The 19,570-nt window shown below is 34.9% G+C and overlaps 1 protein-coding gene across 22 annotated transcripts in view; it reads right to left on the reverse strand.

Moving 5' to 3' along the window:
- MKLN1 (muskelin 1) overlaps positions 1 to 19,570 on the reverse strand; it is a 335,447-nt gene that overhangs the window by 7,805 nt on the left and 308,072 nt on the right. For all 22 annotated transcript variants that reach the window (XM_063099596.1, XM_063099591.1, XM_063099577.1 and 19 more), the window contains 2 exons: positions 16,216 to 16,318; positions 290 to 344 (listed from right to left, as the gene is read on the reverse strand). In XM_063099596.1, coding sequence (XP_062955666.1) covers positions 290 to 344; positions 16,216 to 16,318 — 158 coding nt within the window. The remainder of the gene's footprint in view (positions 1 to 289; positions 345 to 16,215; positions 16,319 to 19,570) is intronic.

A 19,570-nucleotide genomic window follows, 5' to 3' on the forward strand; every position in this document is an offset into this window, starting at 1 on the left:
CCAAAGCAGTGCTATGCAAATTAATTTATTTTGACTGTATTTCTATTGCCATTTGTTTGCATAATAACACAGCAATTCATGTGACAGGAATTGCAAACTGATCCATGAACTGTTGAATGGTGCTTGGAAAGTACCCTGTAGCAGGTTATTAGAAATTTTGCATGCTACTCTGAAACTTGCTCCATTTGTTTGGATGAACATCTCCCCTGATGTTTCATTTAAAAGAAACCAAAATCCAACCTCCAAATGCTAGGGCATCCAGCTGGATAAACTATAATGGAATACTTACCTAGAGCTGTAAAATCTGAACCAGATTTGAATAGAGCTGAAGCTAGGAGCTGAAACTGTAAAAGAAAAATAGAAGCAAATTAACTGGCTAAGCACATTGGAAAAAAATAACTTCTATAACTTTGACCACTTATTAGCCACTGCATGTTTCTGCACATGTGTTGCATAGGTCTATTCACCAAATGGTGGCAAGAACACCACATTTAAAGAATAGGCTGACTTTTCTACTTAACTGCTACAGGTTAAAGCATTCCTAATCGGAAAATCTAAAATCTGAAATTCTCCAAAATCCCAAACTTTTTGAGCACAGATATGATGCTCAAAGGAAATGCTCATTGAAACATTTCAGATTTTCAGATTAAAGATACTGAACCAGTATGTATTCTGCAAATATCCCAAAATCTGAAATCTGAAACACTTCTGGTCCCAAGCATTTTGAATAAGAGATAATCAACCTGTGTTATCATTTCCCAAAATACTGCACCAAGTCATGGAATTATTTTATTTTGAAAATTTATTAAAATATATATATATATTAAGGAACAATGTGTCAACTGAAAAAAAAAGAAAATTACTCATTTGGAAATCCATCATATATGGATAGACTAGTGCCCTGAGTGCAGTGAAAGCATGTACAGGCCATTCCTAAATTACAACTTAGATTAAAATTTCACAATCATGCATAATTATATTGTTAAAACTCAAAGCCTGGTTTTTTAATGGAGATAATGTTGTAAGTGTTGACTAGATTCTCAGGCTAGCCAGATAAAGTTAGTTTAAAACAGACAATGTAACTGAACAATGATCTAACACTACTGCAATTTAACAAACTTGTAAAAAATAAAAATTTAGGAGAATTATTTAAATTTATCTCAAATGAGGACGCTACAAAAGAGGCAAGTTAAAGAAAAGAAAAAGAGTAGACAAACGAGTAGAATCTCACCAAAGTTACTTGGTACTTCTGAAGGCTTGAGCAGTTGATACCACTGATTCCTCAGGATATATTTCATGTCTATGTTTACAACCTTTAAAACCTCAAATATTAATCAACTAATATCTATAAGCCCTGATTAACAGTCCTTTGAAAGTCAGAAATTGGACAAATATTCCAGAGGTATCGATCTAAGCAATAGTTAGTAAGAATGGGAATAACAGGAAGAGTTAAAAAAATATGGATGATTTTTATATTCTGGGTATCAGTTCTCTGTCAGGTATGTCAACTGCAAATATTGTTTAGTCTGTGGCTTGTCTATTTTTCTAATGAGCAGAAATCCTTTAATGAGTAGAAATTTTAATTTTGTTGAAGTCCATTTTATCAAGTTTTTCTTTTATGATTAGTGCCTTTTGTGTCATGTCCAAGAAATCTCTGCCTATCCCAAGGTTGCAAAGATAATCTGTTTTCTTCTTAAAGCTTTATTGTTCCAGGTTTTATATTTAGATCTGTAATCCATCTTAAATTAACTTTTGTGCAAAGAGTGAGACAGAAGTTGAGATATCCAGTTACTCAGCATCATTTGTTAAAAAGACTTTCTTTTCCTCATTGGACTTGGAACTCTGGTAAAAAATCAATTGACTGCACATATGTGGGTCTATTTCTTGACTCTGTTTTGTTCTATTGATATATTTGTCTATCCTTGAGCCAGTACTATACTGCTTTGATTACCATGGCTTTATATAGAATCCGGAAATGAGGTAATACAAAACTTTGTTTCTTATTATTCCTATTTTGCTTAATTCTTATTTTACCATGAATGCGTCTGAATGTTGTTAGATGCTTTTCTTCACTTATTGAGATGATGTTTGGTTTTTCTCCTTCACTCTATTAACATGGTGAATTACACTGATTGATTTTCGAATGTTAAAGCAACTGTATATTCCTTTTTTTTTTTTTTCTCACCCTGGGCAGCTAGCCTGTTGATCCGAACACTTGATGCTGGTGTTATCAGCACAAAGTTCTCCCAAGTGAGCTAACTGGCCAGCCCCCTCAACTGTATATTCCTAAAATAAACTCCCACTTGGTCATGGTGCATTAACCTTTTCATATATTGCTGTATTCAATTAGCTAAAGTTTTCTTAAGAGTTTTGCATCTATTTTCATGACGAGTATTGGTTTATAATTTCCTTTGATTGTAATGTCTTCATTGGAATTTTATATCAGAATTAGGTTGGCTTCATAAAAGAATTTAGGAAGTTCTGTCTTCCTCTGATTTCTGAGAATCTATATAGAATTACTATTTTGTTTTTTTTTCTTCCTTACATGAATTGATAGAATTTAACTGATATAGCAGTCCAGTTCTGGAGTTTTCTTTGTTGGAAAGTTTTTGATTACAAATTCAAACTCTGTAATAGTTATGGCGTTCCTTAAGATTTTCTATTTATTCTCATGTCAGCTTCGGTAAATTGTGTCTTTAGGAATTTGTCCATTTTATCACATTGCTGAATTTGTTGATAAAATTGCTCATAATATCTCCTTATCACACTTTTAACGTATGTAGGGTCTGTAGTGATTTCCCCTTTTCATTTATGATGTTGATAAGTTACGTTTTCACTTTTTCTTCTTGATAAGTCTTGCTAGGGGTTTATCAATTTTATTTGCCTTTTCAAAGAACCAACTTTTCACTTTTTAAATTTTTGCTATTATTTGTTTCCTGTTTCACTAATTTCCTATTTCCTACTTATTTGGGGTTTAATTTGCTCTTCTTTTCTAATTCCTAAGGTGAAGTGTTGGTTTTATTGGCTCCACATATACAAGAATGGAGAGAGAACTGTTATTTTAACAATCTGATTAAATAAGTGGAACTAATATAAGGGTACTTCAAAAAGTTCATGAACAATTGAATTAAAAGACAATGAAAATCTTTCCATTAACCTTCTGAAGACCCCTCATATGTACTAACCTATGATTTTAATAGATACAAGTGATATTACAGACCTCTCTCCTAATCTCGATTCAAATGTCCAACTGTCCTCTCATCATCTCAAGTTAGTTGTCTCATAGACATCTCAAACTGAACAAATCCAAACTTAAACTCCTGAGCCCAGTCAGAAGTCCCCACATACTACAACAAACCAGCTCCATCCAGGGCCCTCTCATTATAGTTGATAGTAATGCCACCCTTCTAGTTTTATAAGGCCAAAATATTTGGAGTCATTTCTTTCAAACCCTACATCTAACCCATCATAAAACTCAGTTCCACCTTGAAAATATTAAGAATCTGATCTATTTTACTTCTCACCATTCTACTGCTACTACTTTGATCTGAGCTACAATAATTCCTGGCTTAGATTTCTACAACCTCCCTCACAGGTCTCTCTACCACCATCCTCATTCCCCGTTAGTGTACTCTTTCAATACAATAGTCAGAGTGATCTAATTTAAACCCAATACAGATAACATCATTCCTCTGAACACTGCCTTAACTTATTGACTCCTTATTCATTCAAAGAAAGAGCCAAAGTCCTAACAATGGCTTAGGAAGCCATTCACAGTCTATTCTCCCAATCCCTGCTCTTAACTCTCTGACATCACAGAGGTCTATTCTCACCCTCCTTAAGTATATTCCAACCACCACTGCCTCCTTGCTGTTCTCCTAAACCATGCCATATGCTCCCACCTTACGATCTTTGCTATAGCTCTACCTTTGCCAGAAATTATCTTCACCAAATTATTTCCTTAGATTGCTCTCTCACATCCTTCAAGTCTTTGTGAAAATCTCATTTCTAAATTTTAATTTTTAATTTTTCCATAATATTCATCAAATTCTAATGTACTATATAATTTGCATATTTAATGTTTGTTTATTGTCTCCCCCTGCTACGATGTAAGCACCTCCTGGGCAGGGATCTTGTTTAGTTCACTGATACATCTCCTGTGCCTAGATGAATGCTTGGCATATTGTAGGGAATCAACGCACATCTGTTAAATGAATAACACCAGTAGCCTGGAAACTCATCACAAGTATAATTAATACAAAATGTGCTATACTGGCTGAACACTTGTTTTTCTCACTCCTTCTCTATTATAGAATCCTCTCTGAAAATGGTAGAATTGATTTAGGCCTCCTTCCCAGGACTTTCCTAAGAAAAAAATATCATTTTTAAAAAAGTTTATTAGAAGTTTATCAACAGGAAGTATACCTGAGGACTTCAGCAGCTGTGCGTAGCCCTGGCCACTGATGCAGACACCGCTACCACATGGGTGGTACACCACAACCACTACCAAAGCCACTTCCGCCACAAGAATGTCTAACCACCACAGCAGTAGCCACCACCACCATGCAGTAGGCCCAGAGACCACTCAACCTCATTGACAAAGGAGAGTCACCAGTGGAGCCCAGGGAAAGAGGGTCAATAACCTCAGCTAAGAATCACTAACAGTGCCTAAGCCACAGAGGCACCCACACGCCTCCAACATTGAATATGGCCGAAGTACCCACACAGAGATTACACTACTGTGTCTACATGGAACCAATACTAAAACAACCTATTCAATATAAAACACATCTACAGGAGGAAGTCTCTCTCCTCAAAGTCCACTCCAGAGTAAAAGACAAAGCAACTGCTCAATCAGATGACTAGATATCAACACAGAGATATTAGAAATATGAAAAAACATAAAAATATGAGTCCACCAAAGGAATACAATAACTCTCAAGTACAGGATCCCACAGAGCAGGAAACCCTTGAAATGAACGAAAAGGAATTCTGAGTAACAATCTTAAGGAAATGAATAAGATACAAGATGACTCAGTTAGACAACACAATGAATAGAGCAAAACTACCCAGTACATGAAGGAGGAAATTTAGAAAGAGATTAATACTTTAAAAAAGAATGTAGAACTCCTAGAACTGAAGGAGTCATTTAACCAAATAAAAAAACACAACAAGGAACTTAAGCAACAGGCTTCAGCACACATAAGAAAGAATTTCTGATCTTGAAGACAATCTTTGCTAAACAACTCAAGCAGACAAAAAAAAAAGAAATTTTAGAAAATGAAGAAAGTCTAAAAGAGATAGCAGACAACCTTAAGCACACAAACATCCAAATTATGGGTGCTCCAGAGGAGAAGAGAAAAGGAGAAGGCTTTGAAAACATATTCAACAAAATAATAGAAGAAAACTTCCCAGGTACGGGGAGAGACACAAACCTTCAGATTCAGGAGGCTCAAAGATCTCCAAACAGATTCAATCCAAAAAGGACCTCTCTGAGACATATGATAGTCAAACTGGCAAAACTCAAAGACAAAAAGAGAATCCTAAAAACAGCAAGAGAAAAGCATCAAGTCACCTATAAGGAGCCCCCATCAGACTAACAGCAGACTTCTCAATAGAAACTCTACAGGCCAGAAGAAAATGGGATAATACATTCAAAATACTAAAAGAAAAAAAACCTGCCGGCTAAGAATAATATACCCAGCAAGGCTATCCCTCAGAAATGAGGGAGAAACAGTGTATTTCCTAGACAAACAAAAACTGTGGAGTCCACCACCACAGGACCAGCCCTACAAGAAATCCTCAAAGGAGCCCTGCATATGTGGAATCCAAAAAATGATAATCACTACCTTGAATACACAAAAAAGAACAAAACCCACTGGTAAAAAAAAAGAGAGAGAAAGAAACTATATCTTACCACCTCCAAAAACCAACAAATACCAAAGACAAACAATGAAAGAAAAAAAAGGAACAAAAGATATTTAAAACATCCAACTGAAAATCAATAAAATATCAGAAGACAATACCTTTCAATAAAAACCCTAAATATAAATTGATTAAATTTCCCACTAAAAAAGACATAGATTGGCTGACTGGATTAAAAAGCTAGATCCAGCTATATGCTGTCTACAAGAGACTCACCTCACCCATAAAGACACACACAGACTAATAGTGAAGGGATGGAAAAAAATATACCACGCAAATGGAAATCAAAAAGGAGCAGGAGTAGCTATTCTTCTATCGGATAAAACAGGCTTTAAAACATAAAAAGAGACAAAGAAGGCCATTATATATTGATAAAGGGATCTATCCAACAAGAAGACATAACAATCATAAATATATATATGTATGCACCCAACACCAGAGAACCCAGACATATAAAGCAAACACTGTTAGACCTAAAGAAAGAAACAGGCCCAAATACAATAATATCTGGGGACCTGAACACCTATTCTCAACACTGGATAGACCATCTAGTCAACAAATCAACAGAGAAACACAGGATTTAAACCACACTTTAGATCAAATGGACTTGGCAGATATCTACAGAACATTTCATCCAACAACTACAGAATATACATTCTTCTCATCAGCACATGAAACATTCTCCAGAATCAACCACCTGTTAGGTCATAAATTAAGTCTCAAAAAATTTTTTAAAATTAAAATCCTTTCAAGTATTTTTTCATACCACAAAGGATTAGAACTAGAAATCAATAACAAGCAAAACTCTGGAAAATATACAAACTCATGGAAATTAAACAACATGCTCCTGAATGACCTATGGGTCCCCCCCAAAAATTAAACAGGAAATCAAAAATTTCTTTAAACTAATGAAAACAAAGACACATGATACCAAAACCTGTGGGACACTGCAAAAGCAGTACTAAGAGGGAAGTTTATTGCAATAAATGCTTCCATCAAAAGAATAGAAAGATTTCAAATAAACAACATAATGCTACACCTCAAAGAACTAGAAAAACAAGAACAATCAAATCCCAAAATTAGTAGGCAAAAAGAAATAATTAAGATCAGAGCAGAACTAAAAAAAATAGAGATACAGGCCTGTGTCATTTGCCATAAAAAAAAAAAAAGAGAGAGATAGAAAAAAAGATATCAAAGATCAATGAACAAAAAAGTTGTTTTTTTTGAGAAGATAAACAAAATAGACAAACCATTAGCTATGCTAACTAAAGAAAGAAGAGAGAAGACCCAGGTATCAAAAATCAGAAATGAAAAAGGAGACATTGCAACCACTACCACAGAAACACAAAAAATCATTAGAGACTATTACAGACTACTAGATGCCAACAAATTTGAAAACCTGGAGAAAATGGATAAATTTCTGGACACATACAATCTACCAAGGGAACAGGAAACCTGAACAGAACAATAATGAGCAATGAAACTGAAGCAGTAATCAGCAGTCTCCCAACAAAGAAGAGCCCAGGACCAGATGGCTTTACTGCTGAATTCTACCAAACCTTTAAAGAGGAATTAATACCAATATTCCTCAAACTATTCCAAAAATGGAAAGAGGTCATTCTCCCAGACTCATTCTATGAGGCCACCATAACCCTGATACCAAAACCAGACAAAAATAGAAGAAAAGAAAACTACAAGCCAATATCTTTGATAAACACAGACAGAAAATCCTCAATAAAATATTAGCAAATGGAATACAGTAACACATCAAAAAAATTACCATGATCAAAAGGGATTCATCCTAGGGATGTAAAGACGATTCAACATACACCTGTCAATAAATGTGATAAACCATATCAACAAAACCAAAAATAAAAACCTACGATTATCTCAAAAGACAGAGAAAAAGCATTTGACAAACCACACATTCCTTCATGATCAAGACTGAGCAAATTAGGTATAGAAGGAAAGTATCTCAAAGCAATAAAAGTCACATATGACAAACCCACTGCCAATATCATCCTGAATGGGATATCATCCAAGAACAGGAACAAGACAACGATGCCCACTCTCACCACTCTTATTTAACATAGTACTGGAAGTACTCACCAGAGCAATCAGGCAACAGAAAGATATAAAGAGCATCCAGATTGGAAAAGGTGAAGTCAAATTGTTCCTGTTCGCAGTAGACATGATCCTATACATAGAAAAGCTTAAAGACTCTATAAAAAAAAAAGCTAGAGTTGCTAAATGATTTCAGTAAAAAATTCGCAGGATACAAAATCAACATGTACAAATCAGTAGCATTTTTATACTCCAACAATGAACTAGCATTAAAAGAAATCAAAAAGCAAGTCCATTTACAATAGTCACCAAAAAAATAAAATACCTAGGAATCAATTTAACCAAGGAGGTAATAAAAGATCTTTACAATGAGAACTACAAATCACTGTTGAAAGAAATTAAAGAGGACACAAAAAAATGGAAAAACATTCCATGCTTGTGGATGGGAAGAATTAACATTGTGTAAATGTCCATATTCCCCAAAGTGATCTACAGATTCAACACAGTCCCCATCATAATGCCAATGACATTCTTCACGGAAATAGAAAAAACAGTTCTAACATTCATATGGATCAACAAAAGACCCAAAATAGCCAAAGCAATCCTGGGGGGGGGGAGCCAGAGGCATAACACTACCCGACTTCAAATTATACTAAAAAGCTATAGTAACCAAAACAGCATGGTATTAGCATAACAAGAGACACTTGGGGGAATGGAACAGAATAGAGAACCCAGAAATCAACCTACATACTCACAAGCAAGTGATCTTTGACAAAGGCATCAAGAACATACTTTGGGGAAAAGACTGCCTCTTCAATAAATGGTGCTGGGAAAATCGTTTATGTATAAGAATGAAACTAGACCTGTACCTCTCACCATATACCAAAATCAACTTAAAATGGATTAAAGACATATATAAGACCTGAAACTATAAAACTCCTAACAGAAAACATAGGGAGAACACTTCAGGGGAAGGAGGACTGGGCAAAGATTTTATGAAATATGACCCCAAAAGCACAGGCAACAAAAGGAAAAAATAAACAAATGGGATTATATCAAACTAAGAAGCTTCTGCACAGCTAAAGAAACAATTAACAGAGGAAAAAACCAACCAACAGAGTGGGAGAAAATATATGCGAACTATGCATCTGAAAAAGGATTAACATCCAGAATATACAAGGAACTCAAATAACCTAACAGTAACAAAACAAATAACCCGATTAAAAAATGGGCAAAGGAGCTGAATAGGCATTTCTCAAAGAAAGATATACAAAGGCCAAGAGACACATGAAAAAATGCTCAACATCATTCAGCATCAGGGAAATGCAAATCAAAACCACACGGATATATCATGTCACTCCAGTGAGACTGGCTACTGTCAAAAAGACAGAGAATAACAAATGCTGATGAGGATGTGGAGAAAGGGGAACCCTCCTACATTGTTGGTGTAACTGTAAATTAGTGCAGCTTTATAGAAAACAGTATGGAGGTTCCTTAAACAACTACAGATAGAACTACCATATGATCCAGCAATTCCACTGCTGGATATATATACCCAAAGGATTGGCAATCATCATGTCAAAGGGATACCTGCACTTCCATATTTATTGCAACTGTATTTACAATAGACAAAAATTGGAACCAACCTAAATGTCTATCACTGGATGACTGGATAAGGAAAATACAGTTTATTTACACAATGGAATACTATTCCGCCATAAAAAAGAATGAAATCCTGTCATCTGCAGCAACATGGATGAATTTAGAGAAAATAATGTTAAGTGAAATAAACCAGGCAGAGAAAGAGAAATACCACATGTCCTCACTTAGAAGTGGTAGCTAAAAATAAACAAATTTAAAAAAAAAAGAAAAAGAAAGTAAGATAAAACAATAGCAATAATACCTTGAACTTTCAAAACGAGAGAACAGAATTGAGGTTACCAGAGGTGGGAAAGGGGGAGGGAAAGGGGGAGGGAGGTGAGTAAGGGTTTTCTTTTTTTTTTTTGTCTTTTTCGTGACCGGCACTCAGCCAGTGAGTGCACCGGCCATTCCTATATAGGATCCGAACCCGCGGCGGGAGCATCGCTGCGCTCCCAGCGCTGCACTCTCCCGAGTGCGCCACGGGCTTGGCCCCAAGGGAGGTTTTCTTAAAGGGCCATGAAAAATAATTACATTGTATAATCTTGAATATACTAATTATCTACTAATTATCCTGATTTGTGCATCACATACTGCACACAGGTATTGATGTTCAACTCTAACCCACAGATATGTACAATCAACTAAAACAAAAAAAACAAAAAAGTTCATCATCAACTCAGAATCCATGTTCTGGAGACTGGAGAAAGCAAAAAACCATTTTTTGGGTATACAGCTGGTAGTCAACCATCATTGTCCTGATAACAGGCACAATGATGATGATAACTGCAAAAAAAAAAAAAAAAAAAAGAATCTAAAAAACACTTGGTTAACTGAAAAAGTCATTTAACGTAATGAAAATTCTGTGAAACATACAAACACAACAAAAACAAGCTACTATTGAGAATGAATAGCAGTAAGGCCTCTCTCCAAGAGTAGAATGATTTCTAATAATGAAAGTGAAGATCTATATGCCTCACTGACAAATACTGAAAGTATATATACTTGAACTGTCACCAGGGGGTTCCTTTCCCAAAAACAGATTGTTGGAATCTACAAAGTTTCAAAAGCGAAGTTAAACCTGTTAACAAACTTTTAAAATATAATAATCTTGCAGACCAGTAATTCTCAATATCAGGAGTATTTTCCATTTTCTGTTATATAAGAGCAGACAGAGGAGAATCTTAGGGTGAAGGTATTGTTTTGATGCTGACACACACACACACACACACACACACACAACTCCATTTTTACTAACTTCTATTAAGGCTACTTAAACTCTTGCTATACTAATCTTTTACGGAATTAAATGAAAGTCTGTGGCATACAAAATCATACGTTGTAACCATTCAAAAAAAGAAGAAAAATAGAAGCCAGCTACCAAAATTTAAAAAATGGCTCTGTTTCAACTTGAGATACCTCCCTGTCCTGATTTCTCCCATTAGGTTAGCTTCAAGAACAAACTGTCTGGTTTTTTTGGCCTACTTGCAGCTCACACAGCTGAAAATATTTACTTTAAAATATTTTGTTTTGTTTTGGTTTTTTAAATAATCCTCAAAAATTACTGTTCTTGGTTATAGCTACTCTATATAGAATATGGAGAAAACACAAGAAAATCTATTTATAACTCTCAAATGCATGGTCTAACAAAATTAATATAAATGAACTCCTCACAACTATGTATGGGTTTAAGTCATAACAGATTAAATCAAACATATTCTACTACTCAGGAAAACTGTGGTATTTCCCCTATTTCCAATAGTATCTATCATCAACTGACTGAAGATTCAAGGAAAGACAACAGTTCCCCTCCAGGGAGGTTCTAAAAGTATATTCTGCTGATTCTCTACCTAGTGAAGTATTGACAGAAATAGGCTTTATTTTCACAGTAGGAAATTATGAAAGAGTATCTCTTTGTGTTGGTACTAAGGATACGCAGGCTTCATTGCTATAAGGTACAATGAACTTGGTGCCTGAAAGTGATTTGACATTAAATTTGAAAATTGTGTCAATTCTGAAGAGAGAAAAGCACTGCTTGAAATTGCTATTAGAAAGCCAAAACAAAGCAACAGCTAACAGGGAAATAGACCTAAGGGACAGGACTACATATAACCAGCACCAATTCTGTGCATGGAAGGCAAAATGGATTGTAGTTCAGATGCTGCTAAATGAACAAGGATGGCTGGCCAAAAGAAACTGAGAAATTAGTGGAAAGAGAAGCTGTAGAACCATGAAACTTATTATAGTCATATTCACACACTGTAGATAAGCAAATATGCCCTTAAGAATATGAAATCTTTTAAAACAGCTGCTTTTATCCCATATCATGTAACAAAAAATTGAAAAGTAATGATTGGCTACTGATTGCTCAAGCTTAGGAACTACTGATGAATGAAGTTAGTAGCCTACAGTGAAGCTATCTGCTACCACATTCATATAACACACACATTCAGCAATATTAGGGCAACAAGGATTCTATTCCCACCAACTTTCTCTCCCTACAAAAGAGTTTTGTTTCCTCTCTTGAAGGAGCTTGAGAATGAACAGGAAAGCTTATATTGAACCATTATGAAATCCTTAAGTAAAAGAACCATGGGACTACGGAAGAAGTAAAAATTTCTATTTCCTAGACACTAATACCATAATAGCAGGGGACCTGAACACTCCACTGTCAATATTAGACAGATCATCTAGGCAAAGAATCAGTAGAGAAACACAAGATCTAAACAAGACTCTAGACCAATTGGAATTGGCAGATATCTACAGAACATTCCACCCAACAACCTCAGAATATTCATTCTTCTCATCAGCACATGGATCATTCTCCAGGATAGATCACATATTAGGTCACAAATCAAGTCTCAATAAATTCAAAAAAATTGGAATTATCCCATGTATCTTCTCAGACCACAATGGATTAAAACTAGAAATTAATAACAAACAAAACTCTGGAAACTATACAAACACATGGAAATTAAACAGCATTCTACTTAATGACATATGGGTCCAAGAAGAAATCAAGCAGGAAATCAAAAAGTTTATTGAAACTAATGAAAACAATGATACATCATACCAAAACCTGTGGGATACTGCAAAAGCAGTATTGAGGGGAAAATTTATTGCATTAAATGCTCACTTCAGAAGAATGGAAAGATGGCAAGTGAACAACCTAACACTTCACCTTAAAGAACTAGAAAAACAAGAACAATCCAATCCTAAAGTTAGCAGACGGAAAGAAATCATTAAGATCAGAGCAGAACTGAATGAAATTGAAAACCAAAAAACAATTCAAAAGATCAACGAATCAAAAAGTTGGTTTTTTGAAAAGATAAATAAAATTGACAAACCATTAGCATGGCTAACAAAAAAAAGAAGAGAGAAGACTCAAATAACAAAAATTAGAAATGAAAAAGGCGATATTACAACTGATTCATCTGAAATACAAGGAATCATTCGAGACTACTATAAACAACTGTACGCCAACAAATTTGAAAATCTGGAGGAAATGGATAAATTTCTGGACACACACAAGCTCCCAAAACTGAGCCGTGAAGACGTAGAAAATCTGAACAGACCAATAACAATAAAGGAGATTGAAGCTGTTATCAGAAGGCTCCCAACAAAGAAAAGCCCAGGACCAGATGGATTCACAGCAGAATTTTACCAAACATTCAAAGAGGAATTGACACCGATTCTTTACAAACTATTCCAAAAGATTGAAATGGACGCAAATCTCCCAAACTCATTCTATGAAGCAAACATCATCCTGATACCAAAACCAGGTAAAGATATAACCAAAAAAGAAAACTACAGGCCGATATCCTTGATGAATATAGATGCAAAAATCCTCACTAAAATACTAGCAAACAGAATACAGCAACACATACAAAAAATTATTCATCACGATCAAGTGGGATTCATCCCAGGGATGCAAGGTTGGTTCAACATACGCAAATCAATAAATGTGATACACCATATTAATAAACTCAAACACAAGGACCATATGATCATCTCTATAGATGCTGAAAAAGCATTTGATAAAGTTCAGCACTCATTCATGACAAAGACCCTCTATAAGTTAGGTATAGAGGGAAAGTATCTCAACATAATTAAAGCCATATATGAGAAACCCACTGCCAATATCATCCTGAATGGGGAAAAGCTGAAAGCTTTTCCTTTAAGAACAGGCACTAGACAAGGATGCCCACTCTCACCACTCCTATTCAACATAGTGTTGGAAGTACTAGCCAGAGCAATCAGAGAAGAGAAGGAAATAAAGGGCATCCAGATTGGAAAAGATGAAGTCAAACTGTCCCTGTTTGCAGATGACATGATCCTATATATCGAACAGCCTAAAACCTCTACAGAAAAACTCTTGGAATTGATAAATGATTTCAGCACAGTAGCAGGATACAAAATCAACACACAAAAATCAGTAGCATTTCTTTTCTCCAATAGTGAACATGCAGAACGAGAAATCAAGAAAGCCTGCCCATTTACAATAGCCACCAAAAAAATAAAATACTTAGGAATTGAGTTAACCAAGGAGGTGAAAAATCTCTATAATGAGAACTACAAACCACTGCTGAGAGAAATTAGAGAGGATACAAGAAGATGGAAAGATATTCCATGCTCTTGGATTGGAAGAATCAACATAGTGAAAATGTCCATACTACCCAAAGTGATATACAAATTCAATGCAATCCCCATCAAAATTCCAAAGACATTTTTCTCAGAAATGGAAAAAACTATTCAGACATTTATATGGAACAATAAAAGACCACGAATAGCCAAAGCAATGCTCAGCAAAAAAAATAAAGCTGGAGGCATAACACTACCTGACTTTAAGCTATACTACAAAGCTATAATAACCAAAACAGTATGGTACTGGCATAAAAACAGACACACTGACCAATGGAATAGAATAGAGAATCCAGAAATCAACCCACACACTTACTGCCATCTGATCTTTGACAAAGGCACCAAGCCTATTCACTGGGGAAGGGACTGCCTCTTCAGCAAGTGGTGCTGGGATAACTGGATATCGATATGCAGGAGAATGAAACTAGATCCATACCTCTCACCGTATACTAAAATCAACTCAAAATGGATTAAGGATTTAAATATACACCCTGAGACAATAAAACTTCTTAAAGAAAACATAGGGGAAACACTTCAGGAAATAGGACTGGGCACAGACTTCATGAATACGACCCCAAAAGCACGGGCAACCAAAGGAAAAATAAACAAATGGGATTATATCAAACTAAAAAGCTTCTGCACAGCAAAAGAAACAATTAAAAGAGTTAAAAGACAACCAACAGAGTGGGAGAAAATATTTGCAAAATATACATCTGACAAAGGATTAATATCCAGAATATATAAGGAACTCAAACAACTTTACAAGAAGAAAACAAGCAACCCAATTAAAAAATGGGCAAAAGAGCTAAGTAGGCATTTCTCTAAGGAAGATATGCAAATGGCCAACAGACATATGAAAAAATGCTCAACATCACTCAGCATCCGGGAAATGCAAATCAAAACCACATTGAGATACCATCTAACCCCAGTTAGGATGGCTAAAATCCAAAAGACTATGAACGATAAATGCTGGCGAGGCTGCGGAGAAAAAGGAACTCTCATACATTGTTGGTGGGACTGCAAAATGGTGCAGCCTCTATGGAAAATGGTATGGAGGTTCCTTAAACAATTGCAAATAGATCTACCATACGACCCAGCCATCCCACTGTTGGGAATATACCCAGAGGAATGGAAATCATCAAGTCGAAGGTATACCTGTTCCCCAATGTTCGTCGCAGCACTCTTTACAATAGCCAAGAGTTGGAACCAGCCCAAATGCCCATCATCAGATGAGTGGATACGGAAAATGTGGTACATCTACACAATGGAATACTACTCAGCTATAAAAACGAATGAAATACTGCCATTTGCAACAACATGGATGGACCTTGAGAGAATTATATTAAGTGAAACAAGTCAGGCACAGAAAGAGAAATACCACATGTTCTCACTTATTGGAGGGAGCTAAAAATTAATATATAAATTCACACACACACATACACACATACACACACAAACCGGGGGGCGGGGAGGAAGAAGATATAACAACCACAATTATTTGAAGTTGATACAACAAACAAACAGAAAGGACATTGTTGGGGGGGAGGGGGGGGAGGGAGAAGGGAGGGAGGTTTTGGTGATGGGGAGCATTAATCAGCTACAATGTATATCGACAAAATAAAATTTAAAAAAAAAAAAAAAAAAAAAAAAAAAAATTTCTATTTCCTTTCTGAAATACAAAACTAATGTCTAAGTTAAAACTGAGAAGCCTGAGAATCTTTTTCTAAATGGATAAGAGGTTTTTTGTGTGACTTGAATCTTATAACATGAAAATATGCCTGTTCAATTTTGATTTCACCCTGCTCTGTGCCATTTTTTAGATTATTAGTGTCATATTTTCTTCATTTTCCTTTAAACACTCAAAAATTAAAAAAAATATCAAATATAAGTTAGAAAGACATTTTTAAAAATACTCAATTTCTGAAGTTTATTACCACCTTTCTTTACCTCTTTTGTCTCTTCTGGGTCTGAATGATCGACAGTTATATAAAGATCGTTTTGTAAATATTTCAGAGCACTAAGAGGATCCACTTGGGCTTTTTCTTCAAACCTAGAAAATGTAAACAAGAATAGTAATTGTCTTGAGTTATGAGAAAACATCATTAAAATGTCTTTCAAACCTAGAGGGTGAAATACAGTGTGTATAAGGAGTTATTATGAATATCCAAAAAGACTTGTGTTTGGGAGCCCAGAAGTAAGAATACTGCCATGCAGCTAAGTGCAGATGTGGAGTTCCTGGAGATATGATGGCAATGTCAGGTAGTCACAGGCAATTGTCGTGCTAGAGGATGGGTAAGAGCACTTCCCACCCCTTTCTTAAAACTTCAAGTTAGGACCAAATCAACTACAAAACACAGTGTATATGCTAACTATTTTACATAACAGAACTGCAAAAGAGCCCAATGTGTTTCATCAAAACCAAGTAGAGGTAAAATTAAAATACTTGCTTAGATTTGTACAATATATTTTCTACTGGTGGTGCTTAACAGACACTTTAGAGACTGAAATGAGTATGATTTCTTTTAATGAGTATCTTTAACACTGATTAGATATTTTTAATGAGACCATTTCCATGTCTCAGTCAGTAATAACAGAAACAATTGCAACAACCTCTTAACAAGCATTTGTAATGTGCTAGACACTATATCAAGTATTTTACATATACTGCTTCCTTTATCCTCACAATAACTCTATGATGATGATACATTTTGTCATTTAAAAAAAAAACATATGAGAGACAGAGCCCCAGAGAATGAACCTGGCCAAGAAAAGAGCTAGTAAGTAGCAGAAGCAGAATCAAACATAGGTCTATCTGCTTCTAAAGTTATTTGATTCTTTGCGACCTGAAATAACCTAACCAACACATACCTACCATCTCACTAAATCCAGTAAAGAGATTTGTTTCCTGGAAGTTATGTTTTCCCTCTTTTTTTTCCCCCTAAGCTTTATTTGGCTTGCAAAGACTTGTGTCTACAGTCTAGAATTATATTTCAATCATTGGTTCTGCCCTATACCTAAATGAACAGAAATTAATCCTATAAAATTTTTTTTCTACTTTTTTCTACCCCTAAATCATCATCAAGTTTGAAAACATGAACATTATATGAGAAAATAATAGTGGTAATTATTTACTGTATCATAAGACACCACTAAGAACAAGAAAATAGTTTCTCAGCACACAATATACTTCTGTTTATATTTTAACTAAATTTATATTTTAATTAAATAGAGTAATTTATATTTCAACTAAATAGAATAATTTTACATAAGAACAACAACAAGAATAAGTCAGTCAAGCAGTATAGTTTAAGTATCCATATAATAAAAGTGTCTAATTACCATGATATTTGAATTAAAAAGGCAATTTTCATGTTCTACCCCAATTCATAGATACAGACTTTTATCTATTCTGCCTGCAATGTATCAATGTCCTTTAAACTCTTGAATTCATCTAAGAGTTTGGTAGAGAAAAAGGTCTACATTTTTTTCAAATGTCTAAAATGGGCCTTTTATTGTCAGTTTGAATACACAGAAGATTCTCATGATATCCTAGGAGTCATTCTTGACTTTTCTCTTTCTCTCACACCCATATCAAATTTATCAATAGGTTCTGTTGGCGCTACTTTTAAAGTTTATATAGTATCTTACTGTGCTTTTTCAATCTCTTTTGTGGAATTTCTGTTCTTCTGCCAGTCCCTCAAACAGTGGTCGTCCTCTGACAATGCTCAGCATCCCTTTACTCTTCTCACTCTCCCTGAGCAAGCCCCTTCCCCTATTAGCGTCTCACAAATGTAACGTTAGGCCAGGCCTTTTCTCCGAATGCTCGTGGATGATCTCCACTTGCATGTTTACAGATTTCTCAAATCTAAAGTGTCCTAAACTGAACTTACTGTTCTCAACACATAAACCTGTTGTTTCTGAAGAATTCCCATCTGAGCGAAAGCAGCCACAACTTTTCCCAGTTCTTCTGGAAGAAAATCCAGGATGATTTTTATAAAACATAAGTCTGAACGTGTCTCTGCTCTATTTAACATCTTTCAGTGCTCCCCTTTCCCTCAGAGTCAAAGCCAAAGGCCCTTCACAGCCTGCCCCTTTCTTTATCCCTCTGACCTCACCTTCTACCATAGTCGCCTCACTCATTTCACTTTCACCACACCATCGTCTTTAATTTACTCCTTTCCTGTGGGAAAATGAATACTCTTACATACTTCTGGAAGGAATGAAAATTAACAGCTTTTTGGAGGGCAGTTTGATAATTCATCAATTCTACCACTATTCTATACAATTTTTAATAGAGGTGCAAATAGAAGTAGGTAATATTAATAACTACATTATCGTTGATAATGGCAAATAAGCTAGAAATCTAAATAGTCTACAAAAGGAGACTAGTTAAGTGAATTATACATACAGCAAAATATTATGCAGCCATTATAATTATGATTTGCACTTGTATTTATTAACATAAGATGTTGTGATACATCATTCACTGAAACAAATCAAAGCAATATGATCCCTATTTTTCAGTTAAACAAAAATCTATGTGTACACATGTGTAGTAAAAAGTTCAAAGGATATATACCAAAATATTAAGTTATTATTCGTAAATGGTAGGATGATGAGTGATCAATTCTTTTAGGGGAAGAGAAGACTTACTTTTTCTTTATTAAGCATGCATTACTTTTTCAATTAAAAGCCAAAGGAAACAGTTTATAAGTGAATTCCAATTCTTTACATAAGCACTAAATAATCTCCTTTAATCTCTAATGGGCCTATGTTCATAAAATTTTTAAAAAGAGCTCAATTTAACATTCCAACTACCAGTTGTTATATCTTGAAGCAGAAAAAGAACTAACACTAAAATCTCCCCAAATTTATCTTATTCTTTTAAAAACAAAGTTTAACATTAAGTAAAATACTAAGGAATGAAATTTTAGCAATGTAAACATTAGCTGAAGGTAACACAAGCTTAAATCTTGTTAATAAGTTTATCCCTTGCCATCCACACAATGTGAAGATTCAGACCTTTCCCCCTGTACATTTTATAAGAAATATACAAACTATTCACAATAATGCCCTATACTAGCTTCTGTCATTAATTTGTCTCTCAAGCACAACTTGTAAAAGTAGAGAAAAGACCAACAACTAAATATTATATGATAAAGGTGCACAAATCTAATTTATATATACAGAGATTTTTATGTATTTACGTTCTATATAAAACATAAATACATTATATGTAATAAACAAATATAAACATAAACATATGTATGTGTATATACATACACATGTGTGAGAGAGAGTG

This window comes from Cynocephalus volans, chromosome 6 (assembly GCF_027409185.1).
Source record: "Cynocephalus volans isolate mCynVol1 chromosome 6, mCynVol1.pri, whole genome shotgun sequence".
Lineage (NCBI taxonomy): Eukaryota > Metazoa > Chordata > Mammalia > Dermoptera > Cynocephalidae > Cynocephalus > Cynocephalus volans.